Raw genomic sequence first — 23,610 nt, 5'->3', positions numbered from 1 at the left:
CTGGATGCAATGGATCCCGGCTGCAGAGACATTTCAGCTGAAGACTGCCGGGGTGAATAAGGCATACCAAGCTTTTCTATCTCAGGTGCATGGCAAGGGCCAACATCAGATGTAATGAGGATGAAAACATGTGGCCAACTGCTAAAGACCACTTACATTACACATAACAAGACTGTCCAGTTTTGTATTGTGTTTTTTCCCCCTTGTGTGGCTTTATTTGTATATGTGTATTTTTACACATATGGGACCATGGCTAATTATGTTTACAATTACGGTAATTATTTTTTGGGTTAGGCCACAATTTACAGTAATGCCACTAATACAGTAAAATATAACCTTTACTGCAAAACTGTTACTGACTCCTTTTTTGTCTAATCTACATTCCATATAGTACCTTACAGTAAATATCACTCATTGTGTAGACAGTATGTTGCCAAAAATGCACACATTTGAAAAAAAGTCCAAATTAATGAAGCAGATTACAGTAAAAATTAACTGACTAAGAAAACAACAGATGATACTGTAAAATATCTGTTGTTTGCTGGGAGAGAGAGTAAAATATTACATGTAATGGTGTTTCTGTACTGCCATCAAAAGTTAGATTTTTTTACAGTGGTTGTGCAGTGATTGACTATGTTCATCTCGAATAGAGAATCTGTGCTAGTGTTTGAAAGAATGATTGGATACTGAACCAGGTTTGCTATGTTTTAACAAAGTTGGTGTATAAAGAGAAAACTTTGTTTGCGTTGTGAAATGCAGAGTTGTAATTTAGTTAAGAAAACACACTTTTGAACACAATATTATCTATTTGGCTATTTATGTTAGGTCAATGTGTTTAGAGTTTTGACAATGTATCACAAGTAGGGCTGCCACGATTAGTCGACTAGTCACGATTATGTCGACTATTAAAATAGTCGACGACTAATTTAATAGTCGATGCGTCGTGTTTTTTTTTTTTCTCTCCATACTGCTGCGGTCGCGTCTGCCTTTCTGTCCCTAACGCACATGTGCAGTAGTGGAAACCGAGGTAGACAGTGGACGATATCCTAGGACATTATACAGACTGGTATCATGGCTACCCGGCTACGGAACTCAAAAGTGTAGGATCACTTGTGTGGGTTCCAAAAGGCGTGCAATATCTGCAAGGCAGAACTTTCCTTCCACGGCAGCACAACCGCGATGTACGAGCACCTGAAGCATGTTGTGGCTTATTATGACAATGATGAAAAGGGACCGTCATCTCTGTAATCTAAATCGCTAGTTAGCTGCTAACGTTACCGTAAACAGAGCGCTAACTTTGTACTTACTTATCGTGGTAACTGTAAAAGATAACATTAGTGATGGTGATTTGTTTCATTAGCCTTAGCACGCATTCGTGTGTTTTCTGTAACGTCAGTGAGACCAAAACTTTATTTTTGTGAATAATTCTTTAGTTTCAGGTACCTACCTAATTTGATTTATATGTAGCTACGTTTGATGCCAGAGACAAATGAAAAAGAAAAACCTAAAAAAAAAAATTACTTTATTATTGGATTTATTTTTGCGTTGTTTAAGCCAGTGCCTTATACTTATTTTAATAATTGTTGCAACAAGTTGCATATTTCATTAATAGGTTTAATGAACTATGATCTTAATTGTTTTTATTTTTAGCTGAAATCTAATGATTATATAATAGCAGTTGCATTCTAGTGTGATAAGCTGTATGTTTTATATTCAATTAACGCACGATCCGATTAGTCGACTAATCATAAAAATTAATCGGTGATTAGTCGACTATAAAAATAATCGTTTGTGGCAGCCCTAATCACAAGTATTGGGAAACGCATGTTAGCAGTCGTCAAAAACTGTAACATGTACAGACATCCGTGTGCATTTAAGGAACTGTGAACTCGAACTCACATGACCAGGAACGACATTTGAAATGTCACACTGCAATTGTATCACTGTAAAAGTTAACATTAGTGATGGCGATTTGTTTCATTAGCCTTAGCATGCATTCGTGAAGCCAAGACATAGAGGGGAAGAGAGTTCTGATGCACAAACCCTGAGAGGGAGTCCACAACAATCGCCCTCGGGTTCACCAGGTCCACGTGAAACAGGACACGACGGTCACTCCCATCCAGGTTGGCTGATTCGATCTTGTCCGGTGTGCTGTCCACCCAGAAGAGCTTCCGACGAGCTGCGTCCACAGCAAGACCTTCTGGACTCATGAGGCCTGAAACGCAAGAGACTCATTTAAGTCATTTAGAGATAATCCTGTCAGTTTAATAAAATTGTTCTAAAAATCTTAGCATTGCAAAAGCAATGGTTGATGGAATGAAGCTAAGCTGATGTTTTGATGAATGTTTTGGTTCTGTATGAAACCAGTAAGCCTGATGTTCTGAACTGGGAGGTCCAGTGTAGGCTCTGCATTTGCTCGTGCTGTGGTAGCTGTAGTGTGTTCTGTGGTAGCTGTGTGCTGTGGAGGAGCAGCGGTACCAGTGTTGATGAGGATCTCAGGTTCTGCTCCAGGTTCCAGAGCTGCTCTGTTGATCGTTCTTCCTGCCAGATCCGTCCAGTAGACCTTCTTCTCTCTGCAGTCGTAGTCAATACCAACCACAATGGAACCCTATGATGAATGTGAGTCAGCATGTGATCAGTAGAGTCAAAACTCCAGTGAGTCTAAGAACTAGTATTGCCTGTACATATCACCGTCTAATGCATGAACTAATGTTCTCATACGTGCAGGGCTAGAAGTATTGAGGACCTCTCCTTGTCAATGCGAGTGCCATTAAGGGGGAGCACTCCAATCTGTTGGCCTTGAGCGTAGAGAAGGCTGGTGCCAGAGGGAGGCGGAGTTACATCAGGGCGGGGCAATGGACGCATTGTGGGAGGGGCCACTGTTGGTATACCTATGTGAGCGACAGGTAAATTTATTTTTTCTTTTTGGCAAAAAGAATTATATTTCTGAATTCCACTGCATAATTTCTATGTTGTAAACATGTAGATAAAAAATAGATATGTCAGAGCACCACTCACATGCAGGTTTGACGTCATCATGGGACCGAGTACCAGGCACTTCTCTGCCATCGCGGTCTACACACCAGCAATAGCTACTGTCTCCATAGCACTGGACAGGGTTAAACTCGCCCTCCGGGTCGCACTGGGGCAGGTAGTGGTGTGGCCCCGGCCGGCCACCGTAGTGCTCCATCAGACTCGCCCTCCAGCGCTCACACACCGTGTCCACACGCGCTGTGGGCACCGGCACCACTGTATGATAGGAAGAAAACATCGGAGGACGAGGGGATCAGTTGCCTGACCTGTTCTTTCACAAGTCTCCATTCTTTGAAAAGAGATATTGCAATTAACTGCAGTCTGTTTCAGTAGATTTTAGCAGGTCAGATATTAGCAGGTCAGATGTTAGCAGGTCAGATGTTAGCTTCATTTTCAGATTAGCATGAGTTTCGCCATCCATCGCTTCTAAAGGATAGTTGTGAGAAGTATGTGAAGCAGCATCAGTAGGTCCCTCAGTGTCCTCAACATCTGGTTGGTGCTGTGCCATCATCTCCCCATCAGCCCATCTCAACAAAAGTTCCTCTTCATTAATTAACACCAGTTGCCTTCTAACCAGCACCATGATGTTAGAATGCAAATAATCAGTGTGTCTTTAGACTAGAGATATTCAAGAAGTCCTTACCAGGATAAGCTTAGGGACAGGAAAATGTTATATATTAGCTGTATTGATAGCTAAGTGGCTAGCATAAACAAACATATCCGGGTATGTTTTCAAGTCGCTTGTGTGGCCAGATGTGGTCGTTTCAGTGTCGTTAATTTGTTTCCCACATTCTTTACATGTTTCTGTCCTTTAGTAATATATCCAAGGATTTTAAACTCCCTATAGCCCAAGGCTACTGTATATGGTAATCCAGCCGAAGCCATGACACCCTCGAGAAAAGGGGCTGCAACCCAAATCACCGAAACAAAAGTCTGAAATAATGGCAACATAAAAACACAACAAAAGTATTTTTATGTATAATGTTCGCACACAGTACCTAGATAATGGACTGACTCTTATTGTTCACGAGTTATTTTAGATGAGTCCGAGTCAAGAGTCATTTTCAAGTCAAGTGTAAAGTCTTTTTCTAGGCGACTTAAGCGTAAGTTCCAGTGGAGTTGTTGACTCGAGTGCCCATCACTGGCTTAGACTGGGATTTGTTTTATTTGGGGTCTGTGTCAGCTCTGGGGTCAGAGTTCACGGTTTCTGGAAGATGCGTGAACATCAGACATTGGAGCCACGCTGAGCATGCTTTGGCATCTCTGTGTCCGTAGCTTTTGCTCTCGGGTAGACTTTGCAGTGGGGTTAAACAGGGCCTTCCTGAAGCTGGCAGTGCACAAAGCTTCGTTTGCCAAATGAAATGAGGGCCATGGAGGCCCAACAGAGAGACTTAAGCCTATAGTAGTTAAGCATACTAGAAGTTACGCTAATATTTTATTTTAGCATACTACAAGTTAAGCTAGCACATTTCTCCAACCTACAGCCCCCCTACCCCCACACTTTTATTCAACAGCCACCTGTAATTCACTAATGACATTTTTTCATGAAAAAATTTGTAAAATCCACCACATCATTAATCCTCTATCTCCTCCACCTCCACTCCCTACACCACTCTCACAGTCACTCTCTTTCCTGTTTTCAACTCCCTGACTCAGGCTATATTTCCGATACTATTATTAATTCTAAACCGTCCTCGTCCCAGCTGGATCCCCTCCCCACAGTCTTAGTCAAGTCCTGTATCTCCTCTCTGCTCCCCCTCATTACTGCTATTATCCATTCCTCACTAAAATCTGGTATTGTCCCCTCACTTTTCAAAATAGCAATAATTACTCCAATAAAAAAAAAAACCCGGCTTAGATCCCAATAACTTTAATAACCTCCGCCCCATTTCTAACCTCCCCTTCCTCTCCAAAATATTGGAAAAAATTGTTGCAACCCAACTCAACTCTTATCTGTCCCTAAATCACCTATATGAAAAATTCCAGTCTGGTTTTCGCCCCTCCACAGCACTGAAACTGCCCTTATTAAAATCACAAATGACCTCCTTATGACAGCTGACTCTAATTCTTTCTCCATATTGATTCTCCTTGATCTGACTGCAGCTTTTGACACCATTTCCCACTCGATCCTTTTAAATAGATTATCTTCCATAGGCATTAACCATATCACACTAAACTGGTTTCTCTCTTATCTCTCTGGCCGCACACAGTTCATACAACTTAAATCCTTCAGGTCTCAGTCCTCTCCGGTTTCTTTTGGTGTGCCCCGGGGGTCTGTCCTGGGGCCCCTCCTTTTCATCATCTTCATCATCTTCCATCTTCTACCCCATGGAAATATATTTCGCACATTTAACATTGATTTCCACTGCTATGCGGATGACACCCAGCTCTACATAGCCAGTAAACCTAGCTCTCCATTCCTTCCCTTATCCCTCTCCAATTGTCTGTCTGAAATAAAAACCTGGTTCTCCTCTAATTTCCTTAAACTAAACTCTGATAAAACAGAAATATTGCTCTGCGGTACAAAATGCACACTATCCAAAGTTCACAGTTCCTCTATCCTGATTGACAGCTCCATAGTCTTCCCCTCACCACAGTTTAAGAGTCTGGGTGTCATCTTAGATAGCACTCTTTCATTTCACTCCCACATTAGCAATATCCCGGACTGCGTACTTTCATCTCCGCAACATCAATCGTCTACGTCCCTCCCTCACCCCACACACTGCCTCTATTCTTGTTCACAGCCTCGTTACCTCCCGTATTGATTATTGCAACTCTCTCCTTTATGGCCTTCCTCAAAAGTCCCTCAATAAACTTTAACTGGTTCAGAATGCAGCCGCTCATATTATCTTTAGAACGCCCTCATCTCACCACATCTCACCTATCCTAAAACAACTCCACTGGCTACCGGTTAGATTCAGAATACATTTTAAAATCCTCTTATATACATTCAAGGCACTCCACAATCTGGCTCCACCGTATCTCTCAAACCTCCTCACTATCACATCTTCCTCCCGCTCCCTCAGATCCTCCTCCTCCACTCATCTATCTGTGCCACCTGCTCGTTTAAGTACTATGGGGTACAGAGCTTTCAGCCGCTCTGCTCCCAAACTCTGGAACACTCTCCCGCCAGACATCCGCAATATAGATTCACTCCCTCTTTTCAAAACACGACTTAAAACTCACCTGTTCAATATCGCTTACTCCCAATGACTTTTTTTGTCTGTTTGTTTTTGTTTATGTATGTGTTGTTTTGTTACTGTATGTGTTGCATGTTTTCTATTCTCCTGGAAAGTGTCCTTGGGTGTCCTGAAAGGCGCTTGAAATAAAATGTATTATTATTATTATTAGTTAAGCATGCTATTTGTTAAGCATATACTAATTCTCAGTCTCATGGTACATTGTTATTCTGTTTATAGAAGTCCTCAGCACCCTTCTTTGGTCCTGTATGACTCTTAAAGACTCATATACAAGATGCTGGTAGTCATACATCACAATTGTCAACCCTCTGGCATCTGAAGGATGTATTCTAGTGTTTTTTGCGCTGGGTCTAGCAGATTGAATTAAGAATGGTGGTGTGAAGAGCACACAGTGACTGAAGTGTACACATTGGTAAGTTGGGCCACATTTCCACAGTAAGTAGGGCCACAGCTCCCTCTCCTCCCAGTCTCCCCAAGGCCCAGGAAACCAGGAAAACTGGTTTTAAATGGACCAAAGCTGTGTGTTTACCTGGAGCTTCACAGTTGGTAGGTGAGGTACCAGGTGGGGTGCGGGTGCCTGCTCTCTCCTGCCCCCTACTGTCCACACACCAGCAGTGTCCTGTGGAGCCGTGGCACTGCAGAGGCCTGTAATGACCCTCCTCATCACACTGAGGGATGAAGGCTCCTACGAGGGGCAAGCCGTCCTCTCCAGTCCTCAAACTGTCCCTGTGCTGCTCACACTGAGTCCTAGGATGCTCTGAGTGGGGGAAGGGGTATAAGAGAAGAGAAAATCATGTATTAGATTTACACTGGCCACAAACTACGCTTGCATCCCAAAAGCAGAACTGGTCTTCCTTGGCATGAGTATGTAGTATTATTCCATACTCACTCCCTTCTACATGAGTATGTAGTATTATTCCATACTCACTCCCTTCTACATGAGTATGTAGTATTATTCCATACTCACTCCCTTCTACATGAGTATGTAGTATTATTCCATGCTCACTCCCTTCTACATGAGTATGTAGTATTATTCCATACTCACTCCCTTCTACATGAGTATGTAGTATTATTCCATGCTCACTCCCTTCTACATGAGTATGTAGTATTATTCCATGCTCACTCCCTTCTACATGAGTATGTAGTATTATTCCATGCTCACTCCCTTCTACATGAGTATGTAGTATTATTCCATGCTCACTCCCTTCTACATGAGTATGTAGTATTATTCCATGCTCACTCCCTTCTACATGAGTATGTAGTATTATTCCATGCTCACTCCCTTCTACATGAGTATGTAGTATTATTCCATGCTCACTCCCTTCTACATGAGTATGTAGTATTATTCCATGCTCACTCCCTTCTACATGAGTATGTAGTATTATTCCATGCTCACTCCCTTCTACATGAGTATGTAGTATTATTCCATGCTCACTCCCTTCTACATGAGTATGTAGTATTATTCCATGCTCACTCCCTTCTACATGAGTATGTAGTATTATTCCATGCTCACTCCCTTCTACATGAGTATGTAGTATTATTCCATGCTCACTCCCTTCTATCTGGGTCAGAGACCCCCACCCCCAACCTCCAACAGCCCAAAAAGGACCTACAGTGAAGAGGCATCTGGAAGTTGTACAGATGTAGTAGGCTGCATAACACCAAATGGAGTGATTACTCTTAGATAAGCATCTACAGAAAGAGTGCTGGACAAATACTTGGGTGGATGGGTTTGGTAGGTCACAACAGTAAATTTGAGCACTTATAAAGAAAGCCAAATATACTTTTATTACAGCATGATAATGGAGATTTGATTTAAAAATGTATAATTCAAATGTTTTGCGAGTCTGTGCTGGGTTTTAACACAGTTCAACAGAGCAGTGCTTCAAAGATTCAAAAACTCTGTAACTCTCCTTTCAGAAAAAAACACAAATCTCTGAGTGTGGTCAGCCATGTCCTCAGATGTTCTACCAACCACAAAAAATATTTCAAATTATTTTACAGCTCGGCAAATCCATTCTGTTCGCCACATCTGGAAGGAGACAGGAAGTTGTACTTCCAAATTTTTCCTTAAGACCTTGTTTACATGCAGTAAACTGTGCATAATACACAAAGACATGTGTGACTACATTGCCACTATACAGGTTTGAGAGGGAGATTAAGTTGGACTTTTTAACATTTAAACAACTGCTTCACTGTGTTCTGTTTATCAGAGGAATGGGTATGTTTGTGAAGGTTTTAATCACCAAATACACCAGAAAGGATGTCCCATGCATGTTTATACATAATGGATAATAACAATTTTAATAGTAAGCCTTTTTAACAAGTTTACATCACCATCTCATTGTAAAGTAAAACAATTATTTTAATGAACTGGAGAAACTTTTTATGGAGACATTAAAACTGTAAAAGAAACTTCACAGCTGAAATCAGACCCCAGATTAATTCAGATATGGCAAAACAGCATGTGAAATCCCAACTGGTCCAAACCTTAGTCTGTGTTCCTTAGAAATAAGAAAATTCACTGAGAAAGTTGTGTTGGTTCTTGATTACTACAAAAACTGACAAAAATACTCAATTTCTTATGTACTACATGAAACTGGCCTCAAACGTCATCGTTTGCTTAGAATTTTTGTGCCACTGTACAAGTTTGTTTACCTGGAGCTTCACAGTTGGTAGGTGAGGTACCAGGTGGGGTGCGGGTGCCTGCTCTCTCCTGCCCCCTACTGTCCACACACCAGCAGTGTCCTGTGGAGCCGTGGCACTGCAGAGGCCTGTAATGACCCTCCTCATCACACTGAGGGATGAAGGCTCCTACGAGGGGCAAGCCGTCCTCTCCAGTCCTCAAACTGTCCCTGTGCTGCTCACACTGAGTCCTGGGACGCTCTGATGGAGGGATACAGGTCGAAACACAGAGAGAGTAAGATATGATAGCACAGTTTCAAACTCTCTGATAGACCCATGAACTATATTTGTAGATCTGAGCAGTTTTTAATATTTCTGGGATTGCATTTGATATTTGATATGATATTTGAACTCAACATCTGCCCAACATGTATATGTCTTTGTTGCCATGGTTATGTCAACACACATAATTCGAAGATAAAAAGATAAAGACAAAAAAATAGAAGTTGGTGGAGAGAGCTGATCTGGGCCTGTTGGTGTGTGAGGAGGATCTCATCACACTCTGATGGCTGTATGAGGTGAACATGTGGAGTGAGTCCAGCTCCACTCCTCTCTGTCTGGGTCAGAGACCCCATCTCCCCTCCCTGTTTTCCCTTTAGAAGTAGGGCTTCATGATATGGACAGAAATGCTACATTGTGATTTAATCACTAGTTATTATGATTTCAAAATGCCTTGCCAAATACTGAAACAGATTTGTGAACCCTCTATGTAATGTGGTAAAGGTTTGATCAGCATTGTTACCAAAATAACTTTCTAATGGACAGGGACACATGGAGGTGTAGACGTTATACTACACTAAATGGAATAATTACTACTCTGAGATGGGAAACCATTCAGATACAATAGAGGAACATCAGAAAGATACAGAGATGCAGACCTACTGTCAGGTTTGGGGAGTCACAAGATATAGTTAAAGCACTCATATTAGCTTCCATTGCTATGCAGCCTGATTACCTGGAGCTTCACAGTTGGTAGGTGAGGTACCAGGTGGGGTGCGTGTGCCTGCTCTCTCCTGCCCCCTACTGTCCACACACCAGCAGTGTCCTGTGGAGCTGTGGCACTGCAGAGGCCTGTAATGACCCTCCTCATCACACTGTGGGATGAAGGCTCCTACGCGGGGCAAGCCGTCCTCTCCAGTCCTCAAACTGTCCCTGTGCTGCTCACACTGAGTCCTGGGACGCTCTGATAGAGAGACTGTGTGTGTGTGTGTGTGTGTGTGTGTGTGTGTGTGTGTGTGTGTGTGTGTGTGTGTGTGTGAGAGAGAGAGAGAGAGAGAGAGAGAGAGATGAAATTGAATTTAAAATATTTTTAAATTGCTATATATAGTGATTGCAGTTTGTGTTGTGAGTGTTGGCCTTTACTTTGGATTTATTTTGATGATGATGATGGTGATATTGATGATGACTGATTATGACGGCGATGATGATTATGATTAAGTGAAGCTGTTAGTTTAACTACATGTTCCTGCAGCTTGGCAGTAGTGTTACTGAATTCTGAATCAAATAACTTTCCAATAGTCACATTATTTATTTATTTATTATCAAGTAGTGACATAGTGTCCATAAAAGCTACAACTTCCAGGACATGTCTGAGAAAAGCGGAGGTTTGCTCTGTAGTATCATTTTGAAACGCAACAATAAGACAAAATTAAAGCATGTTCATGCGCCAGCTTCTACTTGGCTTGTCTGTCTTTCACAACATGTGCATGGCGTATGGAACCAGCAGACACTTTAACGTGTTAGAAATGAGTGAAAACAAGGGAATGACATCATGTAATTAATGTAAACTCATGCTGATTAGCAGGGGGAGGCCGGCCTACTAAAGTGGCAGTACTAGCCTGTCTAAGATGCACTATACTGTCAAAAGCAGGGATGCCTATTACGTCGATCGCGATCGAAGGAAGCGTGGGTAGATCGCATGACATTAAAAAGTAGTGAATGAATGACTATCGTCCATCTGCACTACACTCAGGGCCGGCGCTAGGGGGGGGCAGAGGGGGGCATTGCCCCCCCCAAATTGTGTCTTTGCCCCCCCAAGCACAATGCAAGCAACGGCTTTTTTTTATTATCTCTGAACCAATCACAAAAATGCATTTTGCTTTACAGCGTGAAGATATTTCCTTGCTTATTCCTGATTGGCTCTTTGAGTCATATAAAAATCGGCAGACCGCCCCAAACGGTTCAGTTCGGCAGTAGATATGTTCTGTTAGTGTGAGTGAAAGACAGGTATACTGGTAAACACTCTTCTGAGTTTAAACTGACTTCCACATGGTAATATTTGCTTAACTGTGGTTTTTCGTTGCTTTAATGTTACTCACCTCTTACATAGGTGTTGCTTAAATTATTTTATTAGCCGTTAGCGGTTAGGCTAACTTGGTTCTCTTAAACCTGCGCGAACGGCGGAAGCGTTTAAATACTTGCCGCGCAGTGTTGTCCGAAACGATATGTGGTAATAAAAAACAGGGGAATGAACATTTACCTGACGAATTTTAATGTTGCTTTTTCAGATTTGAAAAGTGCTGGAATTTAGGCTAAAGTACTTGAAAATGTTGAAATTGTAACTACTTCGTTTCACAACAAATATCTGTCTGAATGAACAGTTCTCTTGTCTTAGGTTAACAAATACGAGCCTCTTGTAATTCCAGGACGAAACATGAGAGAACGTGAAGACGTTAAGATTGGGCGTTTTGATAGTGTGATTAAAAAAGCGAATTATTTTGAGTATATGTATAAATATTTAACTTAATTAAGTTTAACGTGCTGAGAAATATTGAACTGGACCTTTAAAGTGAGGTACAAGTGCTTTAATTCCACCTTGTATAGGTGTATGAACCCGGCAAACATGACATTGTTCATTGCGCTGAGGCGCGGCGCGCGCGAAGTTACAAAATTCGAGAGGTGCACGACAGCGCGCGAGGCTGCTCTTTCCCCCGTGCAAGCCGTCGCGGCTCATGGTTTAAACCACATATGTCAAAGTCAAAGCTCGCGAGCCAGATCCGGCCCGCGAATTGATTATCTATGGCCTCCTGGATGATATTGAATTACTATTAGAACCGGCCCGCAGGCTACAGCCGCCCGATGGTGTTTTGTACGCACAAACACTACATTCCCCACAATGCAACGGTAGCCCGCGAAGTCACTGAAAATGACGTAATCGCAGTGGCTCCGCCAGCGCAATGAACAAAGTCATGTCTGCAGGGTTCATACACCTTTATAAGGTGGAATTCAAGCACTTGTACGTCACTTTAAAGGTCCATTTCAATATTTTCCAGCACGTTAAACTTAAATATGTTAAATATTTATACATATACTCGAAATAATTCGCTTTTTATTCACATTATTTAATGGTTGTTTATTTTCCCCAATCTTAACGTCTTCACGTTCTCTCATGTTTCATCCTGGAATTACAAGAGGCTCGTATTTGTTAACGTAATACAAGAGAACTGTTCAGTCAGACAGATATTTGTTGTGAAACGAAGTAGTTACAATTTAAAACATTTTCAAGTACTTTAGCCTAAATTGCAGCACTTTTCAAACCTGCAACACAAAGCAACATTAAAATTCGGAGTCGCGCACTATGGTCACTCGCGAAAGTATAAACCTAAATCAGCAGTCAGAGCAGACATCAACGTTCAGCTATCCCCCTTCTCAAAAATGACTAAACGTAAGGTGGACACTGAGAACGGGTTTCAAGCCAGGTGGGAGGCAGAGTACATGTTTACGGAGGTAAAAGGTAAACCTGTGTGTCTTCTGTGTGTCTTCATGTGATTTTTCTTTGAAGGAAGTTTGCTTTTATCTGTTTGCCTGTTGAAAAATGTTTTCACTTGAAATTACTGACAGATCCATAAGAAAATAGTGCTTTATTCATTTAAACATTAAATAATATACACTGTGTTAGGTCTTGGTTCAATAGGCTATGTGCAATCATTTCAATATGTTTTAATAAACATTGAACCAGTCCGGCCCTCGGCTTGTAGCAAATTTGTTTTTTTGGCCCTCTGTGTTTTTGACTTTGACATCCCTGGTTTAAACGATTCCTTGCCATCACAGCCAGTATTGTTATACTGTGCATAAATACCGCATTGTACCAGTACGTTTCATAACATCAATAAAAACTTCAATACTTTACCAGATTTTTTACCATTAAAGTGCAGTAGATTTCATATTTTATGTACTTTCATATTTTTTTCTTTTTCAAAATAGAAATGTGACGAATACTCCCTTTTATAACAGAATTTGTATTCTTTTGATTTCTTTATATTTTAATTTCCCAGTAATATAAATATTCTCACTCATTCCTATTTCCATGTTTGAATATTCTCAGTCTGTGTATAGGTACATTTGTCAGCCTTTCAAGAAATAGAGTTGTTCTATTAGTAATGGCAGTATTGAAATGAAATACAATTAGATAATCTTTGTTCTCCATTTACATAATCAACATGTATTTTTTAATCATTGTGTTTTAAGTTTTAAGTTCAAAAATGTGCATTTTTATTTCTTTACCTAATACATCACTTTAAGCCAGTATCAATAGTCATCATTCATGCACAAATCAAGCCTTGAATATATTTCTGGCTTCATAAACATGACTATCAACATGCCCCCTCATTATGTTTTACTGCCCCCCCAAGCAAAGCAGTCCAGAACCGGGGCTGACTACACTAGGGTTTGACACACACAACCCCCCCCCCCCTCCCCCCCCCAAACGATCGACACACACCACTAAAAAATAAATAGGTAGATCTTTCTGACTTGGCCATCTTATAAGTAGCTCGCAAGCTGAAAACTTGTGGGCACCCCTGGTCAAAAGTATTCGCTCATCCATTAAATTATCAGAATCTGGTAATCGCTTCATGGCAACAGGTGCAGACTTCAGGTGTTTTGACAAACATTTGTGAAAGAATGGGTCACTCTCAAGAACTCAGTGAAATCCAGCGTGGAACTGTGATAGGATGCCACCTGTGCATCCACAGTCAACTGTCAGCTGTATTATAAGAACATTGAAGTATTTGGGAATGACAGCAACTCAGCCATGAAGTGGTAGGCCACGTACACTGATGGAGCAGGTCAGCGGATGCGGAAGTGTATAGTGTGAAGAGGTCACCACCTTTCTGCAGTCGATTACTACAGACATCTAAACTTCATGTGTCCTTCAGATTAACTCAAGAACAGTGTACAGAGAACTTCATGGAATGGGCTTCCATGGTCGAGCTGCTGCATCCAAGCCATACATCACCAAGTGCAATGCAAAGCGTCAGATGCAGTGGTGTAAAACACGCTGCCACTGGACTCTAGAGCAGTGGAGGTGTGTTCTCTGCAGTGATGAATCACGCTTCTCCATCTGGCAATCTGATGGACGAGTTTGGGTTTGGAGGTTGCCAGGAGAACAGTACTTGTCTGACTGCATTGTGGCAAGTGTAAAGTTTGGTGGAGGGGGGATTATGGTGTGGGATTGTTTAGTTTGGTGGAGAGGGGATTATGGTGTGGGGTTGTTTAGTTTGGTGGAGGGGGATTATGGTGTGGGGATGTTTTCCAGGAACTGGGCTTGGCCCCTTAGTCCCCTTAGCATTCAGAAAGGAACTCTGAATGCTTCAGCATACCAAGACAATTCCATACTCCCAACTTTGTGGGAACAGTTTGGAGCTGGCCCCTTCCTCTTCCAACATGACTGTGCATCAGTGCACAAAGCAAGGTCCATAAAGACATGGATGGCAGAGTCTGGTGTAGATAAACTTGACTGGCCTGCACAGGGTCCTGACCTCAACTCGATAGAACACCTTTGGGATGAATTAGAGCGGAGACTGAGAGCCAGGCCTTCTCATCCAATCATCAGTATGTGACCTCACAAACGCGCTTCTGGAAGAATGGTCAAAAATCCCTATGAACACACTCCTAAACCTTGTGGACAGCCTTCCCAGAAGAGTTGAAGCTGTTCTACAGTTGTGATCAAATTTATTCAACCCCCAATGCTGCGAAGGGTTTTATGGAATTCAGTGCACATTTGTAATTGTGTTCATAATGAAATCTTACAAGGACTTGTTAAAGAACTAAATGCAACTAATAGCATCAATTTTTTTTGTCATAAAGTATTAAATGGCCTTTTTGTGATTTCTTCATTGACACAATTATTCAACCCCTTTACGACTACCACTCCTAAGAACAGAGGTTCATTCCAGTGTTTTCCATCAGGTATTGAAAACATCTGTGGATGTCAACGAGCAGCAATCAAGCATGATAAGCACCAATTAGGCAGATTTAAAAGGACTGTGATACTCAGCTCCTTCTAGACATCTACTGGTGTGTTTCCAAGCATGGTGAAGGCAAGAGAATGGTCCCAGAAGACAAGAGAAGAGGTTATTGCTCTTCACAAGAATGGCAATGGATATAAAAAGATTGCGAAGTTGTTAAATATTCCAAGAGACACTATCGGAAGTATCATTCGCAAGTTCAAGTTAAAGGGCACAGTGGAAACGTTACCTGGTCGTGGCAGAAAGAAGATCCTGACCGCGACTGCTGTGCGCTACCTGAAGCGTAATGTGGAGAAAAATCCCCGCGTGACTGCTAAGGAACTGAAAAAAGACCTGTCAGATGTGGGCACTGAAGTTTCAGCTCAGACAATAAGGCGCGCACTGCATAACGAAGACCTCCATGCCAGAACGCCCAGACGCACCCCCTTGCTGACTCCAAAGAACCAGAAAAGTCGACTGCAGTATGCCAAAAGTCATGTGGACAAGCCACAAAGGTTTTGGGACAGTGTACTGTGGTCAGATGAAACTAAATTAGAACTGTTTGGGACAATGGACCAGCGCTATGTTTGGAGAAGGAAGAACCAGGCTTATGAACAAAAGAACACCTTGCCTACTGTGAAGCATGGCGGGGGGTCAATTATGCTTTGGGGCTGTTTTGCTTCTAATGGTACAGGAAAGCTTCAACGTGTGCAGGGTACCATGAATTCCCTTCAGTACCAGGAGATCTTGGAGGAAAATGTGATGGAGTCAGTCACAAACCTGCGGCTTGGGAGACGTTGGACCTTCCAACAGGACAATGATCCGAAGCACACATCCAAGTCCACTAGAGCATGGTTGAACATGAAAGGCTGGAACATTCTAGAGTGGCCATCGCAATCACCAGACTTAAATCCAATTGAGAACCTCTGGTGGGACCTAAAGAAGGCAGTTGCAGTGCGCAAGCCTAAGAATGTGACTGAACTGGAGGCTTTTGCCCATGAAGAATGGGCTAAGATACCCATAGGTCGCTGCAAGACACTTGTGTCAAGCTATGCTTCACGCTTGAAAGCTGTCATAACTGGAAAAGGATGTTGTACTAAGTACTAAAAAATAATGTCACTAGGGGGTTGAATAAAACTGATAATGATGTGAGCACAGTAAAGACATTTGTGGTTATTCCATCATAAATATTATGTTATGTTTGTCTAATTTATAAGTGCCTCTTTGATATAATTGTAAATAAGATGACTGAAATGATCAAAATCAATGTCAAACTGGCCAAAACACTTTATTTCAGTGGGGGTTGAATAAATTTGATCACAACTGTAGATGCAAAGGGTGAACCAGCGCCATATTGAACCCTATGGATTAGGAACGGAATGTCACTTAAGCTCATATGTGAGTCAAGGAAGGTGAGCGAATACTTTTTGAAATATAGTGTCGTTTATCCACCATCTCTAGTCAAAGTGTTTTTAAAGCTTAGATGTGAAATTACATTAGCATATACATACAGAGAAAAATATTTAGATATAATTTTTTGGCACCTTTTTCCATAGTCGTCACACCTGATGAGGACCTCTAACGCCAGCTCTCATCAGAGATGCAATGACTACAGTCTTCTTCAATTAATGTTTAACCAGTGTATCTTACTGTCATTTTGCACTGATCTGGCATTATGTTGGTACAATGAGAAGTAGCTTCTGAGTAGTACTTTTGACATATTTGTGTAACTTAGTTTGCTATGTTTTTATGGGTGGTAGTTTGTGTAGTGAAGCTTAATTTATTGTTGAGTAACTGATAGCTTGCCCAACACTGTGATTGTGGTGTTGTTAATGATGATGATGATGACTATACCAGTGATGATGTTCATGTTGCTGATGATGGTCATGGTGGTGATTATAATGGTGATGATGGTGGTGATAGAAGAGATGACAGTGATAATGGAGATAAGGGATGTGCAGCAACTGAAATTATTTGGAAATGATTTTTGGTGGCAGGCCAATAAGTGAATAGGCCGAATAACTGATACCAAACAATGGTGTTTTTAATGATGCCATACAGTAGATGTGAACCAGAGCGGGTGTTACTCCTTAGTTCCAGGGCTGAAGTTGGTTTAACTGTTCTAACACACACACACATTAACATGCTATTTTTACACATCGAGTAGCCCAAGCAGCCAAAGTTTCCCAGATATTATTCATTTCAAACTGTTGAGCCAAACGTAACTAAATAGAAAGTAAAGAAAACAGAACAGAGCTGCTGTTCTCAATCATTACTGCTTAGCAGAATCTCTCTCTCCTTCACACACGCACACACACACACACGAACGAACGAACATGAACACACACACACACACACACACACACACACACACATGAACGAACATGAACACACACGCACACATGAACGAACATGAACACACACACACACACACACATGAACGAACATGAACACACACACACACACACACACACACACACACACACACACACACACACACACACACACACACACACACACACACTTTTAAATGCATCCTAGGCTAACAGTTTCATTTCAGAACTTTAGTTCTTCATTCTTCAAGTTCTCTCCATATGTGTGAATGTCTTCAGGATGGATGGAAACCCATCACAGCTGCTGCTTCATGAAGCTGGTTAACAGAACACTAAGAGGGTGCAAAGCTGTCCTCAAAATATTGGACAGTTACTTCAATGAATCGGATATTTGTTTATTAGAGTATAATACATTTTTTTCTTTCATTGGATTGGCAACCTCCCTGTTTCTTATGGCGAAAATTATGAAAATAAACACAATGTGTCCAAACCTTTGACTGGTAGTGTATATACAGTACATATATACAGTGTATATACAGTATATACAGTAGTTCAATAAATCATTTAAAACTGCAGTTCATTGTTTTTTTTTTTTTTTTAAACCAATATAAAAATACATTTAGCCCATTCAGTTTATGCAATGGTGTAAATTCGGCTATTTGGCCAAATGTTTCTTCTTGTTTGGTTTCAGCCCAAAATTTTCCTTTCAGTTCATCCTTAGTGATAAGGCTGATTATGGTGATGATGATGATGATGATGATGATGATGATGATGATGATGGTGATAATGGTGATGATAATAGTGATTACAGTGGTGATGATTATGATGGTGGTGGTGATAGTGATTATGGTGGTGATGGTGATTATAGTGGTGATTGTGGTAGTAACAATTATGGTTCTGATGATAACAGTGATGGTGATGATGATGACTGAAGTGCAACAACTGTGAAACATATCAGGTATAGTAATGTCAGGTATAGTAATCTTGTTTGGTTGTCTATGGCCTCAATTCACAATAAATAAATAGCATGAACTAATATGCTGTCACGTAGGGCTACGCCCCCCTCTGCTAGCTGTCACTCCACTTCCCTGTTCTTCGTGTCTGTATTTCCTGCTTGTCTGTTTCCATGGTTTCCCACCGTCTGCCACACCCGTGTCATCAGTGTTTCCATCTGTGTCTTGTTAGTTCTGTGTATTTATAGTCCCAGTGTTTCCTTTGTCCCTTGTCGAGTATTTTGTGAAGTTTTGTTAAGTTTACGACCTCTGGTGATTTGTGAATTGTGATCCCTGTGAGGTTATTCGTTTGTTCTATTGTCCGTTCTAGCGTTTCTTCCTGCCTGTTCCGTTTCCCTGCCTGGTTTTGTGAGTACTCCTTGTGTTAGTATGTCGCTACTTGTTTCATGTTCTGACTCCCTAGAAGATCTGACCTGTGCTATCCTATTCAACCCAGAGTTTGTACTTCCCTTTAATAAATCTGGCTCCCCTCAGCATTTGTGTCCGTCTCCTGACTCCTCCTCCTCACTCCTACGCTGCATTACACAAGCATTCACAGTTCATGTCAAAGACTGTTCAGTGAAAATGGTGGTGATTTTAACAAGAAGCATGGGGAATGCAGAAAGGTTTAATGTTAAAGCTGAGACAACTTAATCTCATAGATGGAGTTGTGGTCTTTAGACAGGCACAATCAAACCATCAGAGTCGTGAGACATGAAGAGAGTGAAGAATGATAACAGGTGTGACAGCACAACTGTCATTGATTGGGCTTTGATGGCAAAATAATTCAAAGCATGTTGAGCTGTAATCTCCTGGTCCAGATGAACATGGGAGCATGGGTCACACAACACATTTGAGTATTACATGCTGCAAAGTGAGCAACGCAGAATGATCTACCAGGATCTAGAGAGCAATTTGTGAGTAAATATGTCTCACTAATGAAACCAATGAGACTATAACAAAGTACTCTACAGCCTGTTGACTGTGCTGAATAGAAATGTCCTGATGATCACTGTGCACAATGGGGTGGTGATAACTGTGAGGTATCTACGTCTGTGTGCATCACTCCAGGGTCTGAAAGTTACCTCTTACAACAAGTCAGTGAAACCCAGATCACATTACTGAATGTTGAGTCAGCTGTGGTGGGCTATGGCAGTGAGAGGGAACGTGTAGGACAAATCTCCACACATAACCACGGGGTAACTGAACAGTTGGTCACACTCCGTCTACCATCTGTAGTTAGGACTCAGGAATAGTCTAGTTGTAGAATGAACGCTGGACAAATTTTAACTGGCACAGACAGATAATTGTAGTTTGCGTCCAGCAAAGGTTCTTTGACGAGCAAGAAAGAACATAATCCAGCAAAACATAATCAAGTAAAACAATCCAGCAAAACATAAGTACTGGTATAATTTGCAGCAAACAACTGAGGATTTTGTTGGCAGAACACCTAACCTGGAGCAAGTAGACCATCTTCAGGCTATATTGCTTAACAACGCAGAACTTTGCATTGACATAGACAGTCATGAAAATTATGTGCTTGTTGTCAAAAATTAGTCATTTCTTTTAGCTAAAACAGATGAATGTAAAAGAAACATTACTTGTGTTTAGGATCCAAAGCAGGACTGCTTGCAAGCAGCAGATATTTAACTGTAAGGCTTGAAGGAGGAGATATTTAGGAACTGTAAGACTTGCCTTCAGGGTCTGTATGAATGGTAATGGCAGTAATATGAAAATAAAACTGATAACCAAGCAGTCTTTTCTCCTCCAAAAGCCCAATATTGACAAACGCTGTAGAGGTTAAGAAAGGTTGTGTGTGTCTAGAAGAGGTACTGGTACAATAGAGTAAAAGACAGAATGACCTCAAAGTGATCTACTGGCATTACAAACATTTTCCAAACACAACAAATATAACAACACCCTTCATACGGCAAAATCTTCTCGCATAATAGAAAAACAAAAAACAACCCAAGATTCCTATTTAAAACTGTATCAAGTCTACCTAGGGATCATGATCTACTAGAAATAAAAGAACTACTGCATAGTAATATTGAACCTTTGCCCACTAAAATTGTATAATATCTTCTCTGAGCCTAGGCAACACCACCAAATCATTTAAACTTGCTGTTATTAAACCCTACTGTAAAACCTGGTCTTAATCCCAGTATGTCCCAGTATGGGCCAATCTCTATTCAAACTAACTCAACATGCTAGTTAAATAAAATGTATTTGTGTATTCAAACTACGGCTTGCTCTCAGCATCTTTTTCAAGCCCCTCATTACATTCTGATCCATCCATCCATTCTCATCCACTTATCCGGATCCGGGTCGCAGGGGCAGTAGCCTAATCAAAGAGGCCCAGGTTTCCCTCTCCCCAGCCACCTCTTCTAGCTCTTCTGGGGACACCGAGGTGTTTCCAGGACGGCCGAGAGATATAATCTCTCCAGTGAAGAGAGATTATAACCCACATTCCTCTTGTAACTGAGATTCTACTATGGGCCGCACTCTCTTCTCCAGAACCCCTGCATAGACCTTACCGGGGAGGTTGAGGAGTGTGATCCCCCCATAGTTGGAGCACACCCCCCGGTGTTTGTCAGTTTGCCAGTCCAGAAGCACTGCACTGCACTCCTGGCTGACACGTCTTTGCAACATCGCACGTACATATAATTCTACCATTAGGCACAATAATTCGTAGGTATCGTATTAGCTTATATTGCTATGCAGATGTATCAAAAGTGTTGATTCCTGTTTAGTACAAAAACTCAAAGCTTCAAATCGCATTATTTGTGCTTAAACAGCCTGATTACCTGGAGCTTCACAGTTGGTAGGTGAGGTACCAGGTGGGGTGCGGGTGCCTGCTCTCTCCTGCCCCCTACTGTCCACACACCAGCAGTGTCCTGTGGAGCCGTGGCACTGCAGAGGCCTGTAATGACCCTCCTCATCACACTGAGGGATGAAGGCTCCTACGCGGGGCAAGCCGTCCTCTCCAGTCCTCAAACTGTCCCTGTGCTGCTCACACTGAGTCCTGGGACGCTCTGATAGGGTAAAAGGGGAGAGAAAAGTGACCATATTAGATTCACATCGTCCTTGACAGGTTCACAAACAATGTAGGCAGGCATGAGTCATTTCTGAGAAACAATTTGATATTTTGTAAAATGATAAAAGTAACAGTGATTTACTGGAATAAAATAACCTTGCTTTAATTTGAGTTGTAAACCAACTGTGTTCCTTGACTCCAGGGTGTATAGTGTCAGGGGTACAGAGAACTCAAAAGTAAACTGGTCAGGAACTTCAGTTTTGTTGGCCTTGCCAAACGACGGTGCGGAGGCAGAGAGCTGCTCTCCTGTAGGAGATGATCTGACCAGTCCAGCAGGTATGAGAGGTGAGCATGTAGAATGACTCCATGTTCACTACCTTCTGTCCTTTAAAGATTTACAATCTCTGTAACTCTCCTTTCAGAAAAAAACACAAATCTCTGAGTGTGGTCAGCCATGTCCTCAGATGTTCTACCAACCACAAAAAATTTTTCAAATTATTTTACAGTTTGGCAAATCCATTCTGTTGGCCACATCTGGAAGGAGACAGGAAGTTGTACTCCTACATTTTTCCTTAAGACCTTGTTTACATGCAGTAAACTGTGCATAATACATAAAGACTAAATTGTCAGTACTGTTAACAGAAGGAGATTAATCTGGACTTTCAAATATTTAAACAACTGCTTTGCTGGGTGGTGTTTCTGCCTAGTAAAAAATTTCAGACGAAAGGTAAACGTCTGATGTTCTTCATCACCAAGCAGAAATGTCCCATGCACAATTATACATAATAGATTAGAACAGGGACGTCAAAGTCAAATACACAGAGGGCCAAAAAACCAAATTTGCTACAAGCCGAGGGCCGGACTGGTTCAATGTTTATTAAGACATATTGAAATGATTGCACATAGCCTATTGAACCAAGACCTAACAAAGTGTATATTATTTAATGCTTAAATGAATAAAGCAATATTTTCTTATGGATCTGTCAGTAATTTCAAGTGAAAACATTTTTCAACAAGCAAACAGATAAAAACAAACTTCCTTCAAAGAAAACATGTCCTGTACATTAAATGAATAAAGTAATAAAGGTTTGAAAAGTGCTGGAATTCAGGCTAAAGTACTTGAAAATGCTTGAAATTGTAACGACTTTGTTTCACAACAAACAGCTATCTGACTGAACACTTCTCTTGTATTACGTTAACAAATACAAGCCTCTTGTAATTCCGGGCGAAACATTAGAGAACGTGAATACGTTAAGATTGGGCGTTTTGAAAATAAACAACCATTAAATAATGTGAATAAAAAAGCGAATTATTTCAAATCATTTAGACTATATGTATAAATATTTAACTTAATTAAGTTTAACTGGTGCGCACAGTTACAAAATTCAAGAGGTGCACGACCTCGCGAATAGACAGCGTGCGACGCCCTCGCCCATGGGCGGAGCCACTGCGATTACGTCATTTTCGCTGCGCAGACCCTCGCTGCTTGTGTGCGCTGCAGTGACTTCGTGGGCTACCGTTGCATTGTGGGAAATGTAGTGTTTGTGCGTGCAAAACACCATCGGGCGGCTGTGGCCTGCAGGCCGGTTCTAGTAGTAACTAAATATCATCCAGGGGGCCATAGATAATCAATTAGAATAACTGATTAGATTAGAATAACTGAAACTGAAACAGCAAATCTATCCTTCAGTAATCCTATTGCTCGCCTTTTAATAAGCAAATTCACAGGGAAAAGTGTTGATTCCTGTTTACTACAAACTCAAAGCTTCAAATCGCATTACTTGTGGTTTGCCAGCCTGTTTACCTGGTGCTTCACAGTTGGTAGGTGAGGTACCAGGTGGGGTGCGGGTGCCTGCTCTCTCCTGCCCCCTACTGTCCACACACCAGCAGTGTCCTGTGGAGCCGTGGCACTGCAGAGGCCTGTAATGACCCTCCTCATCACACTGAGGGATGAAGGCTCCTACGCGGGGCAAGCCGTCCTCTCCAGTCCTCAAACTGTCCCTGTGCTGCTCACACTGAGTCCTGGGACGCTCTGATAGAGAGATACAGGTCGAAACACAGAGAGAGTAAGATATGATAGCACAGTTTCAAACTCTCTGATAG

General features: G+C 41.6%; 1 protein-coding gene across 3 annotated transcripts in view; it reads right to left on the bottom strand.

Moving 5' to 3' along the window:
• Nucleotides 1-23,610, bottom strand: part of nid2a (nidogen 2a (osteonidogen)) — a 46,629-nt gene that overhangs the window by 4,263 nt on the left and 18,756 nt on the right. For 2 of the 3 annotated variants that reach the window (XM_076992410.1, XM_076992412.1), the window contains 9 exons: nt 23,312-23,539; nt 21,278-21,505; nt 9,874-10,113; nt 8,892-9,119; nt 6,763-6,990; nt 3,019-3,249; nt 2,722-2,891; nt 2,479-2,608; nt 2,044-2,215 (listed from right to left, as the gene is read on the bottom strand). In XM_076992410.1, the coding sequence (XP_076848525.1) occupies nt 2,044-2,215; nt 2,479-2,608; nt 2,722-2,891; nt 3,019-3,249; nt 6,763-6,990; nt 8,892-9,119; nt 9,874-10,113; nt 21,278-21,505; nt 23,312-23,539 (1,855 nt within the window). The remainder of the gene's footprint in view (nt 1-2,043; nt 2,216-2,478; nt 2,609-2,721; nt 2,892-3,018; nt 3,250-6,762; nt 6,991-8,891; nt 9,120-9,873; nt 10,114-21,277; nt 21,506-23,311; nt 23,540-23,610) is intronic. The other variant, XM_076992411.1, reaches the window with a different exon arrangement.

This window comes from Brachyhypopomus gauderio, unplaced genomic scaffold (genome assembly GCF_052324685.1).
Source record: "Brachyhypopomus gauderio isolate BG-103 unplaced genomic scaffold, BGAUD_0.2 sc93, whole genome shotgun sequence".
NCBI lineage: Eukaryota > Metazoa > Chordata > Actinopteri > Gymnotiformes > Hypopomidae > Brachyhypopomus > Brachyhypopomus gauderio.
The sequence above is the reverse complement of the archived record's forward strand: the minus strand, read 5'-3'. Positions and strand labels throughout refer to the sequence as shown.